Genomic DNA, 22,525 nt, shown 5'->3' on the forward strand with positions numbered 1-22,525 from the left:
GAGTTAGCTACTTTCGAGCCATTTTCTGGCCAAACCACGGTTATTTAGCCATCCAAAAAGGTACCATTATCTTCGTCTCATTGAGAAGTATGATTTTCATTTTTGAATCACTTGATTTCATTGAGTATTGAAGAAGTTATGAACATTTAAAGTTTACCCAGTTTCCAAAGAGTTTTCAAGTTTTCACTTGGACCAGTCAACTTTGACGCTATTTTCCGGCCATCTCTTGCAACTATTGGGCTTTGAAATAGGTATAATCTTATTCTACACTTTCCTATCTTCATTTTGATATATTATGGGTCAAATTTGGTTAAGAAACGATTGAGTTACAAAGCTTTGAAAATTGTCCAAACTTCCGAACAAAAGCTCCGGGACACTTATTGGAGTTTTTAACGGAAGGACCAAAATGATGGATGGTAGACAATCTCAGGGACCACTTTTATCGATTTGGAATCTCAGGGACCAAAGTGATGAGTTATACAAATCTCAGGGACCATTTTGGCGATTTACCCACATAAATATTAAAATTTAAAATTTTCAAATAGTAATTATTGGGGCTCAAAAATCTCACATGAAAGCCCAAACTTTGTGTGTGCTTGTTTTCGAACTTTCAAATGATTTTCTTCTTGTGTTCTTGCCTTTCCAGACATCTGGGTTTAATATGGGATACTGGAAGTTGCAAAACCTTGCTTTTTTCGATCATCTTAGACTATCTCCAACCCTTGGGCTAAAAGCCAAATTTTTTAGCCCGGAAAATTTGGCTTTTAGCCCGGAAAATTTGGCTTTTAGCCCATAAACAATTTTTCTGCTCCAACCCTTTTTATCTAAAATTTTAGCCCGGGATTATTAAAGAATGAACTTAGGCTAATTTTTTTTCTTAAATCAAATTTTAAAAAAATAAAAAATAAATATGTAGACTATCGTAAATTAATTGTATGAACATTTTAATCTAAAAAAAAATTAAATTCCGATAAAAATTGAAAAATCACTAAATTTTTCACAAAACAAGCCTTCAACTTTCACCAATCTTTCAACTTTCACCAACCGTTCATCAATCATCCTCTATAAACACAGGTCCAATATTAGTTGAGTTAAATATTTTTTTTTAATTATTTTAGCCGTGGGCAGTTAGATTTTTTTTTACCGTTAGATTTAATTATATTCGATCTCAGCCGTTGGATTTAATGTATTTTAAAATAACATATTTTTTTAAAATGAAATTTGAATCTGAACCGTTGGATGCAGAAAGGAGCCGTTGGGCTCGGGGAAGTGGCCGACATGGCCTTGACAGTGGGCCCCGACGTTGTCGGGACGTGATTGCAAGCAGCCTGCATGGGGCGCGTCCGTGAGTGAGCGAGCCAAGACTGGCCCAATTTGCTACGAGTCCACACGTGTTTGGGGGGATTTTGGCCCAGCTTTAGCATTTGACTTTTAGCCCAATGTCTTAGCTTGGGTTGGGTAGTGTTTGGGGGGAAATTTTGGGAGAAAATTTAGCAAATAGCCCAGGTTTGGAGAATGTCTTAAGGATGTGACCATAGAGCATTATGGTGGATCTAATGGATTTGAGTTAGCATGGTATATGCTGAAGTATGCTCAGAATTTGGAGAAAATGGTTGTAGTTTATCATCCTCGGCAATCTAAGGCTATAAGGAAATTGAAAAAGGTCGTGACTGCTCAGGACTTGGAGAAACGTGATTGTTTGTTTGTCGGAAATATCTGATTTTATAAGGAAGCTAAATGAAGAGCGGGGGGGGGTGTATTCAATTGGGAGTGAGAGATTTTAATGAATTTATAAATCTACGGATTTTCATGGAGTTTAATTGATTTGTAGAGATTTCATATAAAATTTTGATTCAATTCCCTCAAAATCTCATGGGGAGATGTGAGATTTGAGGATGCTTAAATTACACTACAAATCTCTTCAATTCCCTATAATTCCTCAACTTTTTCAAATTGTTTAAAATCAAATTCTAATTGAATACATCTGGAATGTTATAAACTTATTTAAAATCATAATTGAATACACATTAAATTTCAAAGAATTACTTAAAATCTTGATTTAATATCCCTAGATTCATTAAAAGAATTAAAATCTCTCAAAATCCTAATTAAATACACCCCTAAAAATCAAGAGCATTTCCATTGCTGCAATTGTCTATCAGGAAGATCAAGAAAACAAGGATCGCCCCTCCCCACCTGGCCGCTTGGTTGTGGTTCAATCTAGGGATGGGCAACAGTTATGGTGGGCGAGTAACCGCGGTTATTTACCCATAATCGTTTATGTTCATACCCACATAACCGTTTCCTCGTTGGTAATTGCATAAACGGTTATACCCATATCCATAACTGTTTATAAACGGTTAACCATATCCATAACCGTGTACCCATTTAACCATAACCGTTTACCTATTTAACCATAACCATTTACCCGTTTTTGAACCCGTTTATCCTTTTTTTACCCATTCACCCTTTTTTCACCCGTCCACATTTTTTTTTATCAACTTGAATATTACAAAAGCAAAATTTGTCATAATTTTCATTTTCTGACAATTAAACACCATTATAAGTACATTTTAGCATGCATTTCCCTATTTTAATCATTTAAGTCCTCATACAATTCCAATAATTGAAATAATAGTTTACGAACAATATTTTTCTACTACACCCAAGCAAGTCTTTAATTATAATCCATATGATTACAAAGTAAAGCTTCTAAAAACAAAAAGTAGTCATTATCTTGAATATTAGATGATTCAAAGCTCCAAAATATTCCGAAACTAAACACTTTCGAACACTAATGCTTTAGCACATTCAATCACAATGTCTCATCAACTCGTTGTCACCAAAAGAGGCCTACAAAAGAAATGTATAAATTGAATTAGTATCTCATTTAGGAACATCGATACCAATTAGCATGAATCCAACAAAGGTAGACTTAACCTTGAGGGGCGATGAGAGAGAGATGAGCGGCGAGGAGAGAGAGATAAGCGGTGTAGATGACAGAGAGTGCGGCGGTGATGAGAGAAAGGGCGACGAGGAGAGATAGATGAGTGGCGGAGATGAGAGAAAGGGTAACGAGGAGGAAGAAATGAGCGAGGGACGGGGCGTTTGAGACTCCGAGTCTGACGGAGAGATTGAAAATTTAAGGTTTTTAATTTTAATTTTTTAATTTCATATATTAAATTAAATAGGTAAATGGATATCCGTTATAATTGCGTGTAATACCCAAAACCGACGGATACCCGTTATCACCGTGGGTAATACCCATAACCACCCATTTAAATTTCATGGATAAACAGTTATACTCATAACCATTTGTTCGTCTAAACGGTTACCCATAACAGTAACCGTGAATTTTAAATGGACGGGTAACCGCGGTTATCCAAACCCATGAGTATTTTTCCCATCCCTAGTTCGATCTATTCACATTGAATTTTGATGAACGTTGTAATCCTTGATTTGTTTTTCTTGTTCTAATTATATACTGGGAGTTTCTTGACTTGCTTGCTTGTTTTGTTTGCGTTGTATAATTTTCAACTTTTGACATGTTTGATAATCGTAGGGCTTATGTGTTTGATGAAATGATTTTAGATATATCGTAGACCTCGAGAATGCTCAGGAGTCGCTACTTGGGGAAAATAGAGATTGTTCGTTCGCCCCAACAATTCAATGGTATAAGGTATTTAAATGAAAGAAAGAGCGATTCGCGATTCCAAATGATGCAGTTGTTTTGGTCAATTGCTCAATGTTGAAGGTGTTGGAAAATAGTTATTTATTTAGTGTTTGGATTTGGGCTTAACCCATTTGAATTAGGTTTTCGTTTCCTTGCTTATTAGGGACTAGGGTTAGTTTATTATAAATAAAGAGCTTTGTCATTCAGAGAGATTAAGTCATTCACAATATAACCTCTTAGAGTTTTATAGCCGTTTTGGCATTCTCGTTTATTTAATAATATTCTTACTTTGTTAGTTTTGTTAATCACGCACTCTGCTATTCAACTAGCAGGTTTGATCATTCGAGATTTAATCTGCTTCTGTTCAGTATCAATTTGTCTGTCTCGTCCGTTTGTTTGTTGTTCTGTTCTCAGTTGTCGTTGACTTAAGTTGCAGAAAAAGTAAAGAAAACAGTGTAGAAAAAGAATTTGTATGACGACGACTTTTATGAAGCTATGACTCGAGAATCACAAACTCGGATCAAGTTTGTCTCTACCTTAGGCATTCCTGTTGAACCCAGCTTGCATGAACCCACCATGTCAGTACCTGCCGCCACATATGACTAAATCCAAACCGCTTGATTTATCGACCATTGCTGAGAAACCCATCTGCGCACTGCCGCTGCTCATGCACCCAGTCACCAAGCTTGCTGATGCTGTCCATTGTGCCCATCGAAATGTTTGCAACTGATGTTGGTAATTCTTATCTTTGCTGTTTTTGTTGTTGATTTGACGATTATATTGGAGTTCCTATGCATTCTGAGAATTGTTGCACTTGTTCGGAGAAAACCAAAAAAAAAAAAAAAAAGAACACACAGAAAGAAAAAAAGAGGAAGAAGGAGAAAAGAGGAAAAAAAAGAATTAAAAAAGAGAAGAAATAGAAGAAAATAAGAAAAGGAAAGAGAAAATGTTGGAGGTTTTAAAAGCCCACACGGGCAAAAGAAAAAATGGGTTGTTTGGTCTTTTTTGGTTTAAAGTCCGAGGCCCACTAGTTGTTGGCCTGTTTGGGATTGTTATGTGACCACTCGAGTATTTGAACCTCTCTGTCCGCATTGTGGAGCCTGCATGTCTGTCTGTCCACGTTGCGAAGCCTGCCTGTCTATCTGTCCGCGTTGAGGAGCTTGCATTGTCGTGTCTGCCTAATAGAACTTGCCTTGTCGTGTCCGCCTAATGGAGCTTGCCTTGTCTTGTCCGCCTAACGGAGTTTGCATCCGCATCCGCTTGTTGACAAACTCATGATGTGTACTGTCATGAGTTTGATGGGGGGTGTTGGAAAATAGTTATTTATTTAGTGCTTGGATTTGGGCTTAGCCTATTTGAATTAGGTTTTCGTTTCCTTGCTTATTAGGGACTATGGTTAGTTTATTATAAATAGAGAGCTTTGTTATTCAGAGAGATTAAGTCATTCACAATGTAGCCTCTTGGAGTTTTGTAGCCGTTTCGGCATTCTCGTTTATTTAATAATATTCTTATTTTGTTAGTTTTGTTAATCGCACACTCTGATAATCAACTGGGAACTTGTTATGTCGACTGTTCATCATTGAAGTTTGATGAACATTGTATCCTTGATTAAAAAAAAAATTCCACGATACGAATAGTTTTCCTTCTTTAATTTTGTTTAGAAGTGCCACCAACACTACATTTTAGTGGTATTTCTCTTTTGTTTATAAAGTGAGAGATCTCAAGTTCGTCTTGGAGGATGAATTTGGTACTAATTATTATGGTTGACTCATCTCAAATTGTTTTTCACAAGGTATATTGGGCAACTGGGAGTAGTGTTGATGGGTCACTTGTCATAAACAAGGGTGACCATGTTTGGTTCGGTGTGGTTTTAGGTAAAATTGGAACTTGATTTTTTTGTTGTTTGGCTCGATGTGATTTCGAAGCTTGAACCTAAATGTAACCAAATCATTTAGGTGTGATTTGATTCAGTTTCAAACGGTTTTGGTTTCATTTTCAAACTATTTACAAAGTGCTTTATGCACTTAATCTTTTGATCACAAGATCAGAAGATCACACAACTAGTGATTAATCTTTTGATCCAACTCTGTATCACAAGAAGTGAATTGTTTATTGAGCCATATTATGTTTGTATATTTTGATGATCTATTTTTAAAAAATATATTGATGAAACACATTCGTTAGTGGATGAGCAATGGTTATGGCGGGCGAGTAAATGTGGTTATTTACCCATAATCGTTTATGTTTATACCCATATAACCGTTTACCCGTTGGGTAATTGCATAAACGGTTATACCCATATCCATAACCATTTATAAAGGGTTAACTATACCCATAACCGTTTATAAATGGTTAACCATACCCATAACCGTGTACCCATTTAACCATAACCGTTTACCCATTTAACCATAACCATTTACCCGTTTTTGAACCCGTTTATCCTTTTTTTACTCATTCACCCTTTTTTTTACCTGTCCACATGTTTTTTTTCTTTTTAACAACTTGAAAATTACAGAAGCAAAATTTGTCATAATTTTCGTTTTCTGACAATTAAACACCTTTATAGGAACATTTTAGCATGCATTTCCCTATTTTAATCATTTAAGTCTTCATACAATTCCAATAATTGAAATAATATTTTACGAACGATCTTTTTCTGCTACACTCAAGCAAGTCTTTAATTATAATCCATATGATTACAAAGTAAAGCTTCTAAAAACAAAAAGTAGTCATTATCTTGAATACTAGTTGATTCAAAGCTCCAAAATATTCTGAAACTAAACATTTTCGAACACTAATGCTTTAGCACGTTCAATCACAAAGTCTCATCGACTCGTTGTCACCAAAAGAGGCCTACAAAAGAAATGTATAAATTGAATTAGTATCCCATTTAGGAACATCGACACTAATTAGCATGAATCCAACAGAGGTGGACTTAACCTTGAGGGGCGAGGAGAGAGAGAGATGAGCGGCGAAGAGAGAGAGAGATAAGCTGCGTAGATGAGAGAGAGCGCGACAGAGATGAGAGAAAGGGCGGCGATGAGAGATAGATGAGCGACGAAGATGAGAGAGAGGGCAGCGAGGAGGGAGAGATGAGCGGAGGATGGGGAGTTTGAGACTCTTGAGTCTGGCGATGAGATTGAAAATTTAGGGTTTTTAATGTTTTTTAATTTCATATATTAAATTAAATGGGTAAATGAATACCCATTATAACCGCGTGTAATACTCATAACCGATGGATACTCGTTATAACCGCGGGTAATACCCATAATCGCACATTTAAATTTCATGGATAAACGGTTATACTCATAACCGTTTGTTCGTCTAAACGGTTACCCATAACCGTAACTGTGAACTTTAAATGGACGGGTAACCGCAGTTATCCAAACCCATGAGTATTTTTCCCATCCCTATTAGTGCCCACTCCTAGGCTATAAAATTTGACAAAGCTTTTTTGGCTTAACTTGTCACTTGATGAGCTTGACTTTTAGCAGCAGAATGAATTATTTCCCATATTATTACTGACAGTACGCTGATTCATTTTGTACTATATATTAGTGCTTGTTAAAGCAGCTGAAGCTTACACTGATGCAAGAATGACGATTGAAGAGCTGACGGTTGTTTGACTCAAATTCTTGTTACTCTCGGACCAAGATTATCTCTCCTCCTATTTTTTATCCCGTTTTATCCCCTCATATTTTTTAAACCATTGATTTCACGTTAAGTTAATTTAATGTTCCAGATTCTACCACCTCACTAACAGCTCCAAAGCATCTTTAAAGCTCAATTTTCTGACTCCTTTTTGCTGCCTTTCCTGCCTCTAAACATTTTTTCTCCCTCATCTTCCACTTTTTCTAAACTTCACCTGTCTCCGATTCAATTTCTGGGTCAAAATGCAATAAGTTTGATCTTACCTTTTGCAACTCTATTCGTATGTCATTTTACACCGCTACATCTTCATTAGGTCTTCTCAAGTCTTCCCAATCAAAAGGTAAAATTACATAAATAGACCTGGGAAGACCCAATGAAGATGCAGCGGTGTAAAATGGCATAAGGATAGAGTTGCAAAAGGTAAGAAGATCAAACTTATTGTGATTTTGACCCAAAAATCGAATCGGCAGTAGGTGAAGTTTAGGAAAATGGAAGAGGTGGGAGAAAAGATGCTTTATAAGCGGGAAAGGCAGCAAAAAGAAGTTAAGAAATTGGGATTTAAAAATGCTTTGGAGCTGTTGGTGAGGTGACATAATCTAAAACATTAAATTAACTTAATAAGAAATCAATAGCTGAAAAAGTAAGAGGGGTTAGAAAGGGATGGAAAATAGGAGGGGATACAATCTTAGTCCGTTACTCTCATATTGGGTTTGTACGGAACCGTAGGCACAGAAGCTTCCTCGAGATTTGCATCCCATGGAGAAACATGCTTTTACCCTTGTTCTGGATCTCCAAGAGACATTGATGTACTCTTATTGGATTGCAACGGTGGTTGAGAGCCGAGACTTGAGTTGACCATATAATCAATTGGAAGCCAACACATAATACTGGTATTTTTTTTAATTAAATATTTTTTAATTTTTGTGGTGCAGGTTGATTTTGATTTGGTTTTAGATGTTCAAAATTGAAAGCAAACTATTTTTCTTAACTGTGGTTCAATTTTAAATCGAAACTATTTTAAAATTGCAAAAGCTGAACCATTTGGTGCAATCCGATTTGGTTTATATATCATTTCAATTTTCAATTCCAAGTATCCATCCCTAAGCATAAATAAATCATAAATAAAATAAAACTGCAATCTTAATTTTTAAAACATAAGTGAATAAATAAAATAACCTAAAATATAAATAAATTAGTGGCCCAAATCTTGAAAAGTTCCACTAGTTCGGGGATTTTCTAAACGGAACCGGATCCTTTCCTGAGCATAGGGTGGGGATCCTCTTGACCGGATCATCTGAGCCATTGAAATTTGATCCAACGACTACAATAATTATAACTTTTAGAGGGCCCCCCTGTTGTAGCTGTTGGATCAAATTTCAATGGCTCAGATGATCCAGTCAGAAGGATCCCCACCCTATGCTCAGGGGGGGATCCGGTTCCTTTCTAAACAACCCAAATTTGAGAAACCCGGAATGTTTAGAAGAAGTTGGGATTTTTCTGGATCTTGAAACATATGACTTTGAGGATTTATTTGATCATGTTAACAGTAGGAGCAAGATAAAATTTCCCTCTCTAAATGAAGTGACCATTAAGGTAAAGCAAATCCTTCGCATTTTTCTCTTTTAGATTTTGTTTGAATTGTAAAGTAAATTGAGAAGCAATTGGTGCCTTTATAACATTGCAGGCTCTATTTAGAGAAATAATTTTGATTTTCTTATATTAATCTCTCCATTAAGGAGGTAATACACACACATCACCACCACCTTGCGATGCAAGGAATAATAATAGAAGAGTCTATCCTCAACTAGGAAGGAATCCCTTTAAACTAGGAAACCAAATTATATTCCAATACTAATTTATTTATGACTCACATGTCAACACTCCCTCTCAAGTTGGTGTGTAGATATCTCCTAAGCCCAACTTGTCAAGTGAGTCACAAAATCTACTGGCAGAGACCGCATGTGTTAAGATATCCGCCAGCTATTCCTCTGTCTTCACGTATGGAATATCAATCAGCTTCACATCTAGCTTTTCTTTGATGAAATGTATGTCTACCTCAACATGCTTGGTTTTATCATGTTGCACAGGATTGTTCGTTATTTCCCTTGCTACTTGATTATCACAATACAACATCATAGACCCCTCCGGCTTGATCCCTATCTCAGTGAGAAGGATGCGAAGCCATAGAAGCTCACAAATTCCATGAGCTGTTCCTTTGTACTCGGCCTCTGCTGAAGATCTCGCCACCACATTTTGCTTTTTACTTTAAGTCATAAGATTTCCAGCTACAAACGTATCATTTCCCTGGAGCTCCCACTAACCTTTGATACCTTTCTTTATTAGTTGGAATTTGATCCTGATAGATTGTCAGATGATGATTTTGCACAATCGGAGTATCTGCCGATTTACAAGCTAACATCCCTGTCTCAGATAATAGATCTAACACGTACTTGCACTGTGACAAGTAAATCCCTGCACGAGACCGAGCCACTTCAATTCCTAAGAAATACTTAAGTCCTCATAAGTCCTTCATCTCGAATTCAGCAGACAAGTACCTTTGTAGTCTTTCAATCTCCCTTGTATCATTACCTGTGATAATCATATCATCCATATATATGATGAGCAAGGTCACCTTACCATCCTTCCACTTGATGAATAAAGTGTGATCAGAATTTCCCTGTCGGTACCCATACTTTTTCATTGCCTGAGTGAATCTGCCGAAACACGCTCTATGTGACTGCTTCAGACCATATAACACATTCCAAAGTCTGCACACCTTCCCACTGGAGTTTGCAATGTTGTACCCTAGTGGAAACTCTATGTATACTTCTTCCTCTAAGTCCCCATCTAAGAAAACATTTTTTACATCAAATTATCTCAGAGGCCAATCAAAGTTAGCAGCTAAAGACAATAGTACTCTAATGGTATTCATCTTCGCAACTGAAGCAAAAGTTTTCTGGTAATCAACACCAAAAGTTTGTGTGTATCCCTTTGCCACCAATCTTGCCTTGTATCTATCAATAGTTCCATCAGCCTTGTGTTTAATGGTAAATACCTATTTACACCCTATCGGTTTTTTCCCTTTGGGGAGCGGCACCAATGTCCATGTATTATTTTTCTGTAAAGCCTCAATTTCCACCTACATTGCCTTTGTCCATTTTGGATTCTTCAAGGCATCTTCAACTCTTGTGGGTATTTTTATATCTTCCATTTGTTAGACAAATGCGCAGTAACTCGGTGAGAGCCTATGAGTAGAAACATAGTGTGCAATTGAATGCACCTTACCCTCCGAATAGTACATGTCAGGGGGTTTTCCTCAATTTTCTCTAGAAGGCAACACATAAATAGGTTTAATGCTTTCTGAGTTAGTACTTACCTCAGGAATATTCGGTTGATCTTGGACAGGTACTTGAGAAACAAGAGGAGAGAGGGTGTGGCATAGTGTATCAATAGCTGGCCTACGCCCATTTGGGTTGTGCAGTGATGCTGCAGTGGCTGGGCCATGACAGTTTTCGGTGGTCCTATTAGTGGTCTTATTAATAGGCCCAGTAACTATCTCAACTGGGCTGATTGTGTTTTCTTTTTCTAGGCTCTCGGTCAATGGTTGCCTTTGGTCAATGGGTTTTCTCAGCCTTTTTGTGCATCAACTTCAACCAACCCAATTTGGTGTTCTTCATGTGGTGCTACAGCAGGCACATCAAACCAACCATAGTCTTCACTAGTCTCTATCTCCCCCTGAGGAGTATGGTGGGGAGGAAAAAACAATTCATCCTCGAAGAAAGTGACATACATAGTGACGTACATATGCCGAGTAAACGGATGATAACACCGATAGCCTTTTTGTTATGGATTAAAGCCAAAAAAACACACACCGAACTACACATGGATTGAGTTTGCTCTGTTGGTTCTTATGGAAAATGACATAAGTGACACACCCAAAAACTCGTGGTTCCAGGTGAAGAGTAGAGGGAAGCGTAACATGGTCTGCAAACATGGCCAAAGGAGTTCGAAAAAAGAGAACTCGAGATGGCATGCGATTCATAAGATAAACGGCATAAGTTATTGCATTGTTCCAATAGGTCTTAGGTACACACGTTCCAATTAAAAGTGCTCGATTAGTCTCAAGGATATGACGATTCTTTCTTTTTGCAACTCCATTTTGTTGTGGAGTCTGAGGACAAGTAGTTTCATGAAGGATACCGTATTCTTTAAAGAATTGAGAAAGATCTTGATTAACATATTCACTACCATTGTCGGATCGCAAAACCTTCACAGGAAGTGAATATTGGTTGCGAACCATGGAATATAACGTCTTGAAAGTTTCACTCACATCACCTTTATTTTTCATAAGATACAACCATGTCATCCGGGTACAATCATCAATGAATGTCACAAACCAATGTATACCATGATGAGTAGTAACTGGAGATGGCCCCCATACATCAGAATGAATCAACTCAAAAGGTATGGTGCTTTTATTAAAACTTGGAGAAAAAGAAGCACGATGACTTTTGGCTAAGGTGCAAGTATTACACTTCAGGGAAGAGTCTGAAATAATATTAAATAACGACGGAAGTAATTTTCTCAAATATCCAAATGAAGAATGACCTAGTCGACGATGCCACAGCTGAACAATCTTCATCCTTCCACTGCTATAACTTTGAACTTGATGAACACGTCCTAATGCAACATCATCCACATAATTCAACCCCCTCCTCTTAGTACCACGCCTAATGATTTCCTAAGTCCGAATATCCTAAAGTAGACAAAAAGTGGGAAACATTAGCATGACACAATTTAATTGCTCAGTGACTTGGCCCACAGATAATAAATTACTGGATAGTAAGGGTACAAGTAAACAATTTTGTAAAGAGAGATTAGAGGTGAATGCAATAGAACCCGCCCCTATAACTGGCGCAATACCCCAGTCTCCCGTGATAATCCTATTCCTTGGTGATGGTACATAGAGTTGAAGAGGGTTCGATCATAAGTCATGTGATCGATGGCTCCTGAATCAATAATCCAACATGTATCGTAAACAACAGAAGCAATTGAGGCAGTTATTTTATTACCTGGGTCCTTGGAATCATTTGAGGATATCATATTTAAAAAGGATAGGTGCTGCCCATTGTCATCCTGATCCATAACCTGCACCGATTCCTTGGGCTGGTTTTATGCCACGGTGGTGTGACCCATTGCTGCATCTTTAATTCCATGCCCATAATGGGCTGCTGCCACGGTAGATTGTGTTGTAGACTCGTCAGGCCCATCATAATGGGCTACTATTGCAGCAAGGCCAGGATCAAGTTCGACTTTCCTTGTTTGATTTGGGCATTTGCCTGATTTTCCTTTGATTTGTTTTCCAGGAACTATTTAGGGTATCTATGAATTTTGAAACAAGTATCTTTTGTATGAAGAGTGTCGTTGCAATGGCTGCATCGGAGCTTGTCTTTTTCAGCATTTTTCAAATCCTGCAGTGAGCGTGATGGACCTGGGAATGGTTTACTAACCATGGCCACAGATGGATCATTGTCAGCATCCTTATCGCCTAGCATAGTGGTTTTTCGTTGTGCTTCTCGCTGAATGGTGTTGAAGCATTCTTCTATTCCAAGGATGGGTTTTAGTCGAAGAAGCATGCTCCGTACCACATCCAATGAGTCATCGAGTCCGCAAGAAAGTCGTACACCCTGTCTTTTTGAAGATCTTCCTTCCTACTTTTCCAGTCGGCTGCACACACCATCTTGTTGGGACGTCGTTTGCCCATCTCTTGCCATACAATTTTAAGTTCTGCAAAATAGATGTTCACTGGTCGTCCATTCTACTTTGTTCTTGTTGCATCAGAGTTCATAATATTGGGACTTCTTTGCCCCGTCATAGAATATCTTACTGACGTTCACCCAAATATCATGCGTCGTTGGTAACTCAATGAATAGCCCTAACAGATGTGGTTCCATAGTTTTTAACAGCCATCCTCGAACAATTGCTTCCTCAGTGTGCCACTTCATAAACCTAGGTTCTGTTTCATCCACTATTGGAGTCTTCCCATTGAGATAACCCATCTTATTCAATCCTTCCGCGTGAACTTCCATCATCTTCGACCAATGCTCCTTCTGCAGCTATCACAGCAGCGGAGTGCCTTTTTTTGTGTTTCTGATTTGGTGTGTTCTACAAGTGAGTCCCTTGTCTCGGGACACAAAGCACACACGATAAGATAATAGGTTTAGAATTGGAGAAATATACCAGACCGAAAACTCTCGGCTCTGATACCAAAATAACTTTGATTTTCTTAGATTAATCTCTCCAATACGGAGGATATATATATATATATATATATATATATATATATAATAGAAGAGTCTATCCTCAACTAGGAAGGAATCCCTTTAAACTAGGAAACCAAATTATATTCCAATACTAATTTATTTATGACTCACACATCAATAAGGAGAAGGATCAATGCCAGCTCAATTTGATAAAATTCGTTGGTCGCGTCTGAATATTGTGAGCTTTGCTAATAACCTAGTCCCAGCAATGGCCTTTCTTTTTAGTGGAATACCTAATTTGCGTACCCTATATATCAAGTCCAGCCTACCTTTACTCGACCCTTGCAAATCTAATGTAAGTTAAAACAGTATGTTGTTTCTCTGCCACTCTTCTATTTTTGAAAAATACAAGAGGGCATGCTGGGCAGATAGGATGTGCTCGTCCTTACCGTAGGATATTCCATCAAGCGTTGGACAGCTTCTCTGACCAATTCCTCAGACCTGCTATCTAAAGCAGAAGTGGCTTCATCTAAAATCAACATAAAAGAATTTTGAAAGAGTATCCTTGCAACGTGAGTTTTTGCTTTCCCATGGTGGGACCTAGCAATCATGCTAAATATTGATGTTAGGATAAGGGTTGCTTCACCTTAGCTTCTGACCTCCACTGAAACTTGAGCATCTTGGTCCTATGTGTTGAATTGTAATCTTTTCTTTGCCCAAGACAATTGATCCAGCCCATACACAAAGAAAGATCGATGCACATGCTAGAGAGTTCTAGCAAAGTTCAAGTTGGTGGAATGCATGCATAAATATCTAAGGCTTTTTATAGAAAAATCTAGAAACTTGTAACAATGTGTGGTTGTTAAGCATTAGCTAGAAAGTTCTAGCAATGCCAAAGTTGGCAAACCTTGCCTATAAATAGGTGAGGTGCTAAGCTATGTGATGTAACAACCAAGAGAGCAAGTAGTGAGAAGTGAGAGTGCTAAGTGAGAAGTGAGAAGAAGCAACAAAGCTTCTAAGAGTGTTTGAGTGTTTCCTCTTGTACTAAGTTTGTGAGTGAATAAAAATCTTGAGTAATACTTTGAGTATTATTTCTTTCTCTTGCCTATTAATTCCGCTGCATTACATTCTTCTTTGTGAGATAAATATCTCCAAAGTGGTGAAGTCTTTTTAAGCCCCAACACTATGTTGGTGTTGTACCCTTCAGCGAGATTTTTGATCAATTGATCGGCGTTTGCAGTTGCTGCATCCTCCACCATTTCCATGTTTATATTTATCATCAGGTCCCTATTATCCAATGTTTTCAGCAACTGTCCCTAAAAATAAAGTCTCTTAGACCATCTCCAACCCTTGGGCTAAAAGCCAAATTTTTTAGCCCGAAAATTTGGCTTTTAGCCCAGAAACATCTTTTCTGCTCCAACCCTTCTGCCCTAAAATTTTAGCCCGGAATTATTAAAGAATGAACTTAGGCTAATTTTTTTCTTAAATGAATTTTTTTGTTTTAAATAAATATGTAGATTATTGTAAATTTATTTTATGAACATTTTAATCTAAAAAAATTTAAATTCCGATAAACATTTGGCATTTAGCCCGGGGGGAAAGCTGGGGGGTATTTGGCCCGGAAATAACATTTGGCATTTAGCCTAAAATTTTAATATGGGTTGGAGAGTGTTTGGGGGGGGGGGGTAATTTGGCTTTTAGCCCAGATTTGGAGATGGTCTTAGAGTAGAATATAGTTTACATGTAAATTATGAAGAAGTTATAAGTAGCTAGGGAGGGGGGAAAATAAATCTCAAATTGTTTTTCACAAGGAATATCAGGCAACATTCTGAGAGTAAAGTTGATGGGCCACTTGTCATAAATAAATCATAAATAAAAACTGCAATCATGTTTTATAAAATTATAAATAAATAAATAAATAAAAACCTAAAAAAATAAATAAATTAGTGGCCGTGAATGTCAAGGAAGCAATGATGTAAATTTTTGCCAATAGATGACGTGACTAAGAAGTAAGTCTCCTATCCAACTTTATCGGATTAGGATTCCTAGTTTATTTCTATGATTTATCTTTGTTTGCACCTGCATGTATTGAAAAACCTAAAAATTAATGCCGGCTATATATATATGTATAGACGTGTGTGTATTTATATGTCCATGCCATATGTAGGATCTGTTGCAAAGCTCTTTCAACTCTTATAATCAAAACAATGAGTATAGATGATCTACCCGATAGCCTATTGGCTGAAATCCTATTTCAACTTCCTTGCGAATCCGTTACTAGATTCAAGTCCGTGTCGAAGCGTTGGCTCGCCCTTATTTCTGATCCTTCTTTTGTTAATCTGACAAGAGGTACTTTGTTTTTCCAATCCGAATTTCAACACGAAACGGAAAATTTTACCATGTCTGTGGAGCATTCGGGTGTCAAATCACGCAGTTTCTCTTTGAGTTTCGTCCCCTGTTATCAAGAGCCAATAAAAACCGATGATGGTGGTCCGGTTGTGGTAGGGACGCATAATGACATAGTTTTGTGTTGTGCAACCCGATGCCATCAACGCGAGTACTACATCTGTAATCCACACACGAAGCGATGGGTTGGTCTTCCTCCAGCACCTCAATGCCAGTTTGCTTTTGTGGAAGTAGGATTCTTGTGTGATGCAGACTATAACAAGAAGGAAGACGATAAAAGAAAACACAGCAGTAGTATCTTTAATGCCTATGAGTATAGGTATGTGGTTGTGAGAATTTTACACACGCTCCCGTGCAGTACCCGAAAATTCGAGGTGGAGATATTCTCTTCTGAAACTGGTGAATGGAGAAAGTCAGTCGTATCATACTCATCAGGAATTAAAGGTTATGGAGCGTCTGTTTTTTGTGGACACTCAATTGCGTACAATGGAATGTTGTATTGGCCTGGTTATCTTGGCGTAGTTGCTCGGATGGATCCGTTCAACAAGAACAGTACTACTAGTACTGGTGTTGGTGATATCACTATTGATAAATTTCGTTTCACGGCATTTGATAAGCGTGTAGACGATCACATTAGTACTGAACACTACCGCTTAGGCATGTGTCAAGGGCGTCTGCGTATGTGCCATGTGTTTGTTCCCCTAGTTCCCCGTTGTCCAACAAAATTAATTCTGAGTATTTGGGAGTTGAAAGAAGAAGAAGAGACGGCCGCTGACGGGGGAGAGAAATGGTGTTTGATAGAGAGGGTCTCCACGGACCAAATGGTTTCAGAAGATCCACCGATTACTAAATGGCTAAACAGCTGGAAATATTGGTACGTCAACGTGCTAGGTTTAGACCCAAATAATGAAGAAATCGTGTATCTCCATATGCTACAACTAATTGTGATCTGCAACATCCGCACAAGAACATTAAAGATAGCAAGAAGGGGTGCGGCTCCTCCTTGGATAGAATGCTTCCCTTTCGAGCTCCCCTGTTGGCCAACACCACTTACTAATTTGTCATGAAATTGTATCTTCTGCTAGTTTTATTTGATTTGTTCTAAAGTATTTTTGGGTCATATAGAATGAAATATTTTATTTACTTTGGGTAAAGATAGATATGGAATGAAATATGTAGTAGCATTACATAACGGTGTATCTAACAATAGAATTTCTACTAAAATAATAGATGGGTACTATATATGCTTGTGCAATGTACAATTAGCTTATAACCGAGAAGTTTTCCTCACTCGGGAAATTAAGGGAACACTACCTCAACCTATATGCTCCACTCACAAAGCTTCAACATACAAGCTTCAACAAAAGAAAATTCAAAGAACTTAGCGAAGAAGGCTTTGGTGTATTTAACACAATACGTTGAAATGAAGGAAAGCTTATTTATTGATATCCCCGATAAGTTACAAATATGTACATATACTTGAGTCAAAATAAACAAACAAGAGGGAGCCTTCACAAAGGTTGCTTAGGAGAAGTCTCAGCAGTCGGTAGAGCCCCAGGAAGAGAAGGCACCGGAGGGGGATCATTCGGAGCCTCAGTACTGGACAAAACCCTAGAAGGAGGAGGCATCAGAGATTGATCATTTGGAGCCTCATTACGCGGTACAGCCCCAGAAGACGAAGGCAATAAATGCCTTTGGAACAAACCCACAAATCTCTGATGATCAAGTAAAACCTGACCATCAGATTCCTTCATCTGGTCAAGCTTCCTCTTCATGTTTGTAGCATAGTCATGTGCGAGCCGGTGCAACTGTTTATTCTCATGCTTGAGCCCTCTAATCTCCTGTTTGAGACTCATCACTTCAGCCGCCAATGATTCAACTTGGCGGGTTCGAGCAAATAGGCGTTGGGCCATATTAGACACAGAACCTGCACACTGAACACTGAGAGCCAGAGAATCCTTAACAGACAACTCATCAGACCGTTTGGAAAGTAGTCTGTTATCTTTGGGAGTGAGAAGGTTCCTGGCCACTACCGCAGCGGTCATATCATTCTTCATCACGGAATCCCCAACGGTAAGAGGACCAGTAGGGGAGACGAAGGATGGGCGCCATATGTTGTCTGGAGAAGGCGGGGCTGCCTCTCCAACAAGGTTCAAGTCAAAACGACGGTCGGAGGGGCCAGACATTTTCAAAGGTGTTGAAGAGAGAAGAGGTCGGACAAATCAAGATCTTAGAAGTGCAAGAATGGAGCTTCTGCTGGTGGATATTCAAGTGTGCTTTGGAACTTAATGTCAGCCCCTATAAAAATCTGCACTCGACGAAGCTTCAGAAATCGAAGAGGCGCCTGCTCAGAAATCGAAGAGGCGTTTGCTTTCTCAAAAGCTGGGCTGCTCAGAGACCACGAGGGTCGATCTCAGAAATCGAAGAGGTGTTTGCTTTCTCAAAAGCTGGGCTGCTCAAAGACCACAAAGGCCGATCTCAGAAATCGAAGAAGCTTGCTTTCTCAAAAGCTGGGCTGCTCAGAGACCACGAGGGCCGATTTCAGAAATCGAAGAGGCACCTACTTTTCCAGCCTTGTCAGCACCTGTCACACGCACACTCAGCTTTGCGGAAATTATGGGCATTCTGTTGAAGATTTCTGGCGAAGTAGAAAGCACATGAATCGTACTGTTCAATCACCCACTTCCCACACGCAACAGTAGCTCATGGGTACCACAGATAACTTTGCCAAAGTTCTCTGACAAAGTTGAGACATGTGAAGCTTGCAGCTCCCACTACATCGCTCTGACCAAGAAGGGTAAAAGAATTGCAAAGAAACAACACTAACAAAGTTTAGACACATAAATTTTGAAGGTCTAGCTACCATATTATTACCCACAAGGGTAAAGGAACAGTACCACTGCTGGATAATTGGAAAGTCCCGGTGTGTCAACCTCTGTGCTTCGTGGCAAGGTAGACTAGCAAACATGCCCAACCTTTACTCACATTCGAGAAAACACTCCTAACAAGATTGCTTGCTCCAAAATCGAAGAGGCACCGCCCTCTGAATCTCGAGAGCCAGACTCCCAACATGATTACTTTCTCAAAAATCGAAGAGAGGGTAAAGGAACAGTACCACTGCTGGATAATTGGAAAGTCCCTGTGTGTCAACCTTTGTGCTTCGTGGCAAGGTAGACTAGTAAACATGCCCAACCTTTACTCACATTCGAGAAAACACTCCCAACAAGATTGCTTGCTCCAAAATCGAAGAGGCACCGCCCTCCGAATCTCGAGAGCCAGACTCCCAACATGATTACTTTCTCAAAATCGAAGAGAGGGTAAAGGAACAGTACCACTGCTGGATAATTGGAAAGTCCCTGTGTGTCAACCTCTGTGCTTCGTGGCAAGGTAGACTAGCAAACATGCCCAACCTTTACTCACATTCGAGAAAACACTCCCAACAAGATTGCTTGCTCCAAAATCGAAGAGGCACGGCCCTCCGAATCTCGAGAGCCAGACTTCCAACATGATTACTTTCTCAAAAATTGAAGAGACACCGCTCTCCGAATCTCGAGAGCCAGACCCCCAGCAGGATTGCTTTCTCAAAAATCGAAGAGGCATCGTTCTCCGAATCTCGAGAGCCAGACCCCCGACAGGTCTGTAATCTTCACACGCAACATCAGCTTTCCAGATACCACAAACCACTTTTTCAAAGTGCTCTGACAGAGTTAAAACATGTGAAGCTGGCAGCTCCCACTACCGTGCTATAACCAAGCAGGGTAAAGGAATAGCATTATTACTTGATGTTAGGGAGACTCCTATATATGTCGACTTCCATCCCTAACGGACAGGCAGACCTGCAAAAATGCTCAACCCTTTCTCTTATCTGAGAGGGCACTCCCAACAAAGCCTTTCGAAATATTCAGCTTTCTTTCCCCCCGATAATACCTCTGTAAACAAGCTATACTAGAGCAAGAATATCTCATATCATCAGGGTTAAAAGCAAGAGTATCCCATATCATGCTTTTTCCCTGTCTTTTCCTTTGGCCTTGTTCTTACCTGCAAGACAAGGAGAAAGAGAGCAATCAGTCAGCACTTGGAATCAAGCTTCCAGCCAGGAACTGACTGCCTGGAACCCCTTACCTGATTACTTACCTGGCATTGCTCTCGAGTACTCATCTTCAACATCTTATGCTTCCAGGGAAGATACCGCATCTGCCTGAGGAACAGATAGGGCAAGTGAGAAGGATACAAGGAAGCATGTGGAGACAAGCGTAACAGCACACGTGCCGATACATCCACTACTCTATCAAAAGCAAAAGTATCCCATATCAGCAGGGTCGAACGTACTCTAGATTTGATGGACTTGTTTTGACCCTCAAATTCTTCAGTCGGCCTTATACTCTGGAGGAAACCAGAAAACCCTCCAGCCCAGTTCAAGAATAAGCCTGTGGAAAGTTACTTCTTCAAAAGCAAAAGTATCCCATATCATCTCTCCTCATTTTTCTTCTCTTTATCATTCATGCTGCCTGCAAGATAGGGAGAATGTGAACAATCAGCCGGAGCTCTGATTGCTTACCTTGTCTGTCACCTCTTTCAGCAGATCCCCTAGCTCGGCGACTTGGGGGACTCCTACTACATGGTTTGTATCTCGCTTGACCAAGCATGAAACTACAAGTAAGCTTCAAGTGAAATTGATACATTACCTTGTGCATCTCCACCAGTTACAGATACCACCCCTAGATGGAGGAAGAGTACTTCCAGAGAAGATGCCACATCTACCTATGAGACAGATAAGGCAAGTCAAGACGATACCACACTCCGGTACTTAGAAGTTTCGTGGCTACGAGATCATTCTCCCACAATATTTCCTAATGTCATTTGTACTAAATCATTCACTTGTACTCACTAAAGGAGAGCTTGAACCTATGTACTTGTGTAAACCCTTCACAATTAATGAGAACTCCTCTATTCCGTGGACGTAGCCAATCTGGGTGAACCACGTACATCTTGTGTTTGCTTTCCTATCTCTATCCATTTATATACTTATCCACACTAATGACCGGAGCAATCTAGCGAAGATCACAAAAAGTGACCGTTTTCGCAACCTAGGACCTATCTTGCAAGAGAACGGAGAATTAGATGGAGATCTCAACCATAGAATACAAGCTGGATGGATGAAGTGTAAGAGTGCATCCGGCGTGTTGTGTGACCGTCGTAGGCCACTGAAGCTCAAGGGAAAATTTTATAGGACGGCAATAAGGCCAGCGATGTTGTATGGCACAGAATGTTGGGCGGTGAAGCATCAACGTACACAAAATGGGTGTAGCGGAGATGAGGATGCTTCGTGGGATGTATGGCACACGAGAAAGGATAAGATTGGGAATTAGGATATCCGAGGTAAAGTAGGAGTAGACAAAATTGAAGGAAATATGAGAGAAAATCGGTTCCGGTGGTTTGGACATGTGCAAAGAAGGCCTACTGACGCTCCGGTTCGAAAATGTGACTACGGGACAGAGGTTCGGGGCCGAAGGAGTAGAGGAAGACCTAGGAAAACTTTGGAAGAGACTCTAAGAAAAGACTTGAGTACTTGGATCTAACGGAGGACATGACACAAATGAGCGCAATGGCGTTCTAGGATTCATATAGCCGACCCCACTTAGTGGGAAAAGGTTTTGTTGTTGTTGTTGTTGTTGTTGTCACCTCATAAAAAAAATTTAAAAAAAATAGTTTTTGAGTGAGAATCTAAGTAACATGTTGGCATGCGTTCGTTGAAATTCACCAACTGGGTCTCTCTCTTCTTTCTGGGTTTTGCTTTCTTCCGCTACTTTTACACTTCCCAATTCTCTTCTCCTCGAATTATGGCTGAAGAAAGTTCCAAATCTGTATACGAATTCACTGTCAAGGATGTTCATGGTAACGACGTAAATCTGAGCGAATACAGTGGCAAGGTGGTTGTTATGGTGAATGTTGCTTCAAAATATTTAACACAATCAAACTTCAAGGAATTAAGTGTTTCGTATGGAAAGTACAAAAACAAAGATTTTGAGATTTTGGCGTTTCCTTGCAACCAGTTTGCAGGACAAGAGCCAGGAAACAATGAGGAGACTGAAAGCTGAATTTCCACTCTTTGACAAGATTGAGGTGAATGGGAAGAACGAGGTACCCCTTTACAAATTCTTAAAGGGGCAGAAAGGTGGGATATTTGGGAGTGGCATCCAATGGAACTTTAATAAGTTTTTGGGTAACAAAGAAGGAAAGGTTGTGGAGAGATATGCTCCTGTGACATTACCTATTAAAATAGAGAAAGACATCCAGAATTTGTTCGAATCTTCTTGAGTATCAAGGACAGCAGGAAGTGTATGGTTTGGCATCCAGAAAATAAAACGTGTTTGCAGATGAAGAAAATTATCAGAGCATAAAAGATCGATGTGTAAAGTTTGATTAGACTACAAACTGTTAGACCAAGTCAGACTTCCCATTTACATTCAAACTCTCAAGTCTATTGTGTGCGTGATTCTTCTTTATCTCAAAGGGAGTCTGATAAATCTAG

At 39.2% G+C, this 22,525-nt stretch overlaps 1 protein-coding gene, 1 long non-coding RNA gene and 1 pseudogene across 2 annotated transcripts; all 3 read left to right on the plus strand.

The window, feature by feature from the left end:
- Window positions 1–15,794: 15,794 nt before the first annotated feature.
- On the plus strand, window positions 15,795–17,060 carry LOC126600392 (F-box/LRR-repeat/kelch-repeat protein At2g27520-like). Its single transcript, XM_050266973.1, has one exon. The coding sequence runs from the start codon at window positions 15,795–15,797 to the stop codon at window positions 17,058–17,060; it is 1,266 nt and encodes a 421-aa protein (XP_050122930.1).
- A 1,752-nt stretch (window positions 17,061–18,812) lies between these two features.
- Window positions 18,813–19,891, plus strand: LOC126598505 (uncharacterized). Its single transcript, XR_007614863.1, has 2 exons — window positions 18,813–18,945; window positions 19,164–19,891. It is a non-coding gene; the product is annotated as an uncharacterized LOC126598505 (long non-coding RNA).
- Window positions 19,892–21,734: 1,843 nt separating this feature from the next.
- On the plus strand, window positions 21,735–22,391 carry LOC126598503 (probable phospholipid hydroperoxide glutathione peroxidase; annotated as a pseudogene).
- The last annotated feature ends 134 nt before the right edge of the window (window positions 22,392–22,525 follow it).

This window comes from Malus sylvestris, chromosome 14 (assembly GCF_916048215.2).
Source record: "Malus sylvestris chromosome 14, drMalSylv7.2, whole genome shotgun sequence".
In the NCBI taxonomy this organism is placed as follows: Eukaryota; Viridiplantae; Streptophyta; class Magnoliopsida; order Rosales; family Rosaceae; genus Malus; species Malus sylvestris.

Bases quoted from the DNA above. Each gene is read 5' to 3' on its own strand.
- LOC126600392 (XM_050266973.1), top strand. From the start codon at position 15,795: ATGAGTATAGATGATCTACCCGATAGCCTATTGGCTGAAATCCTATTT.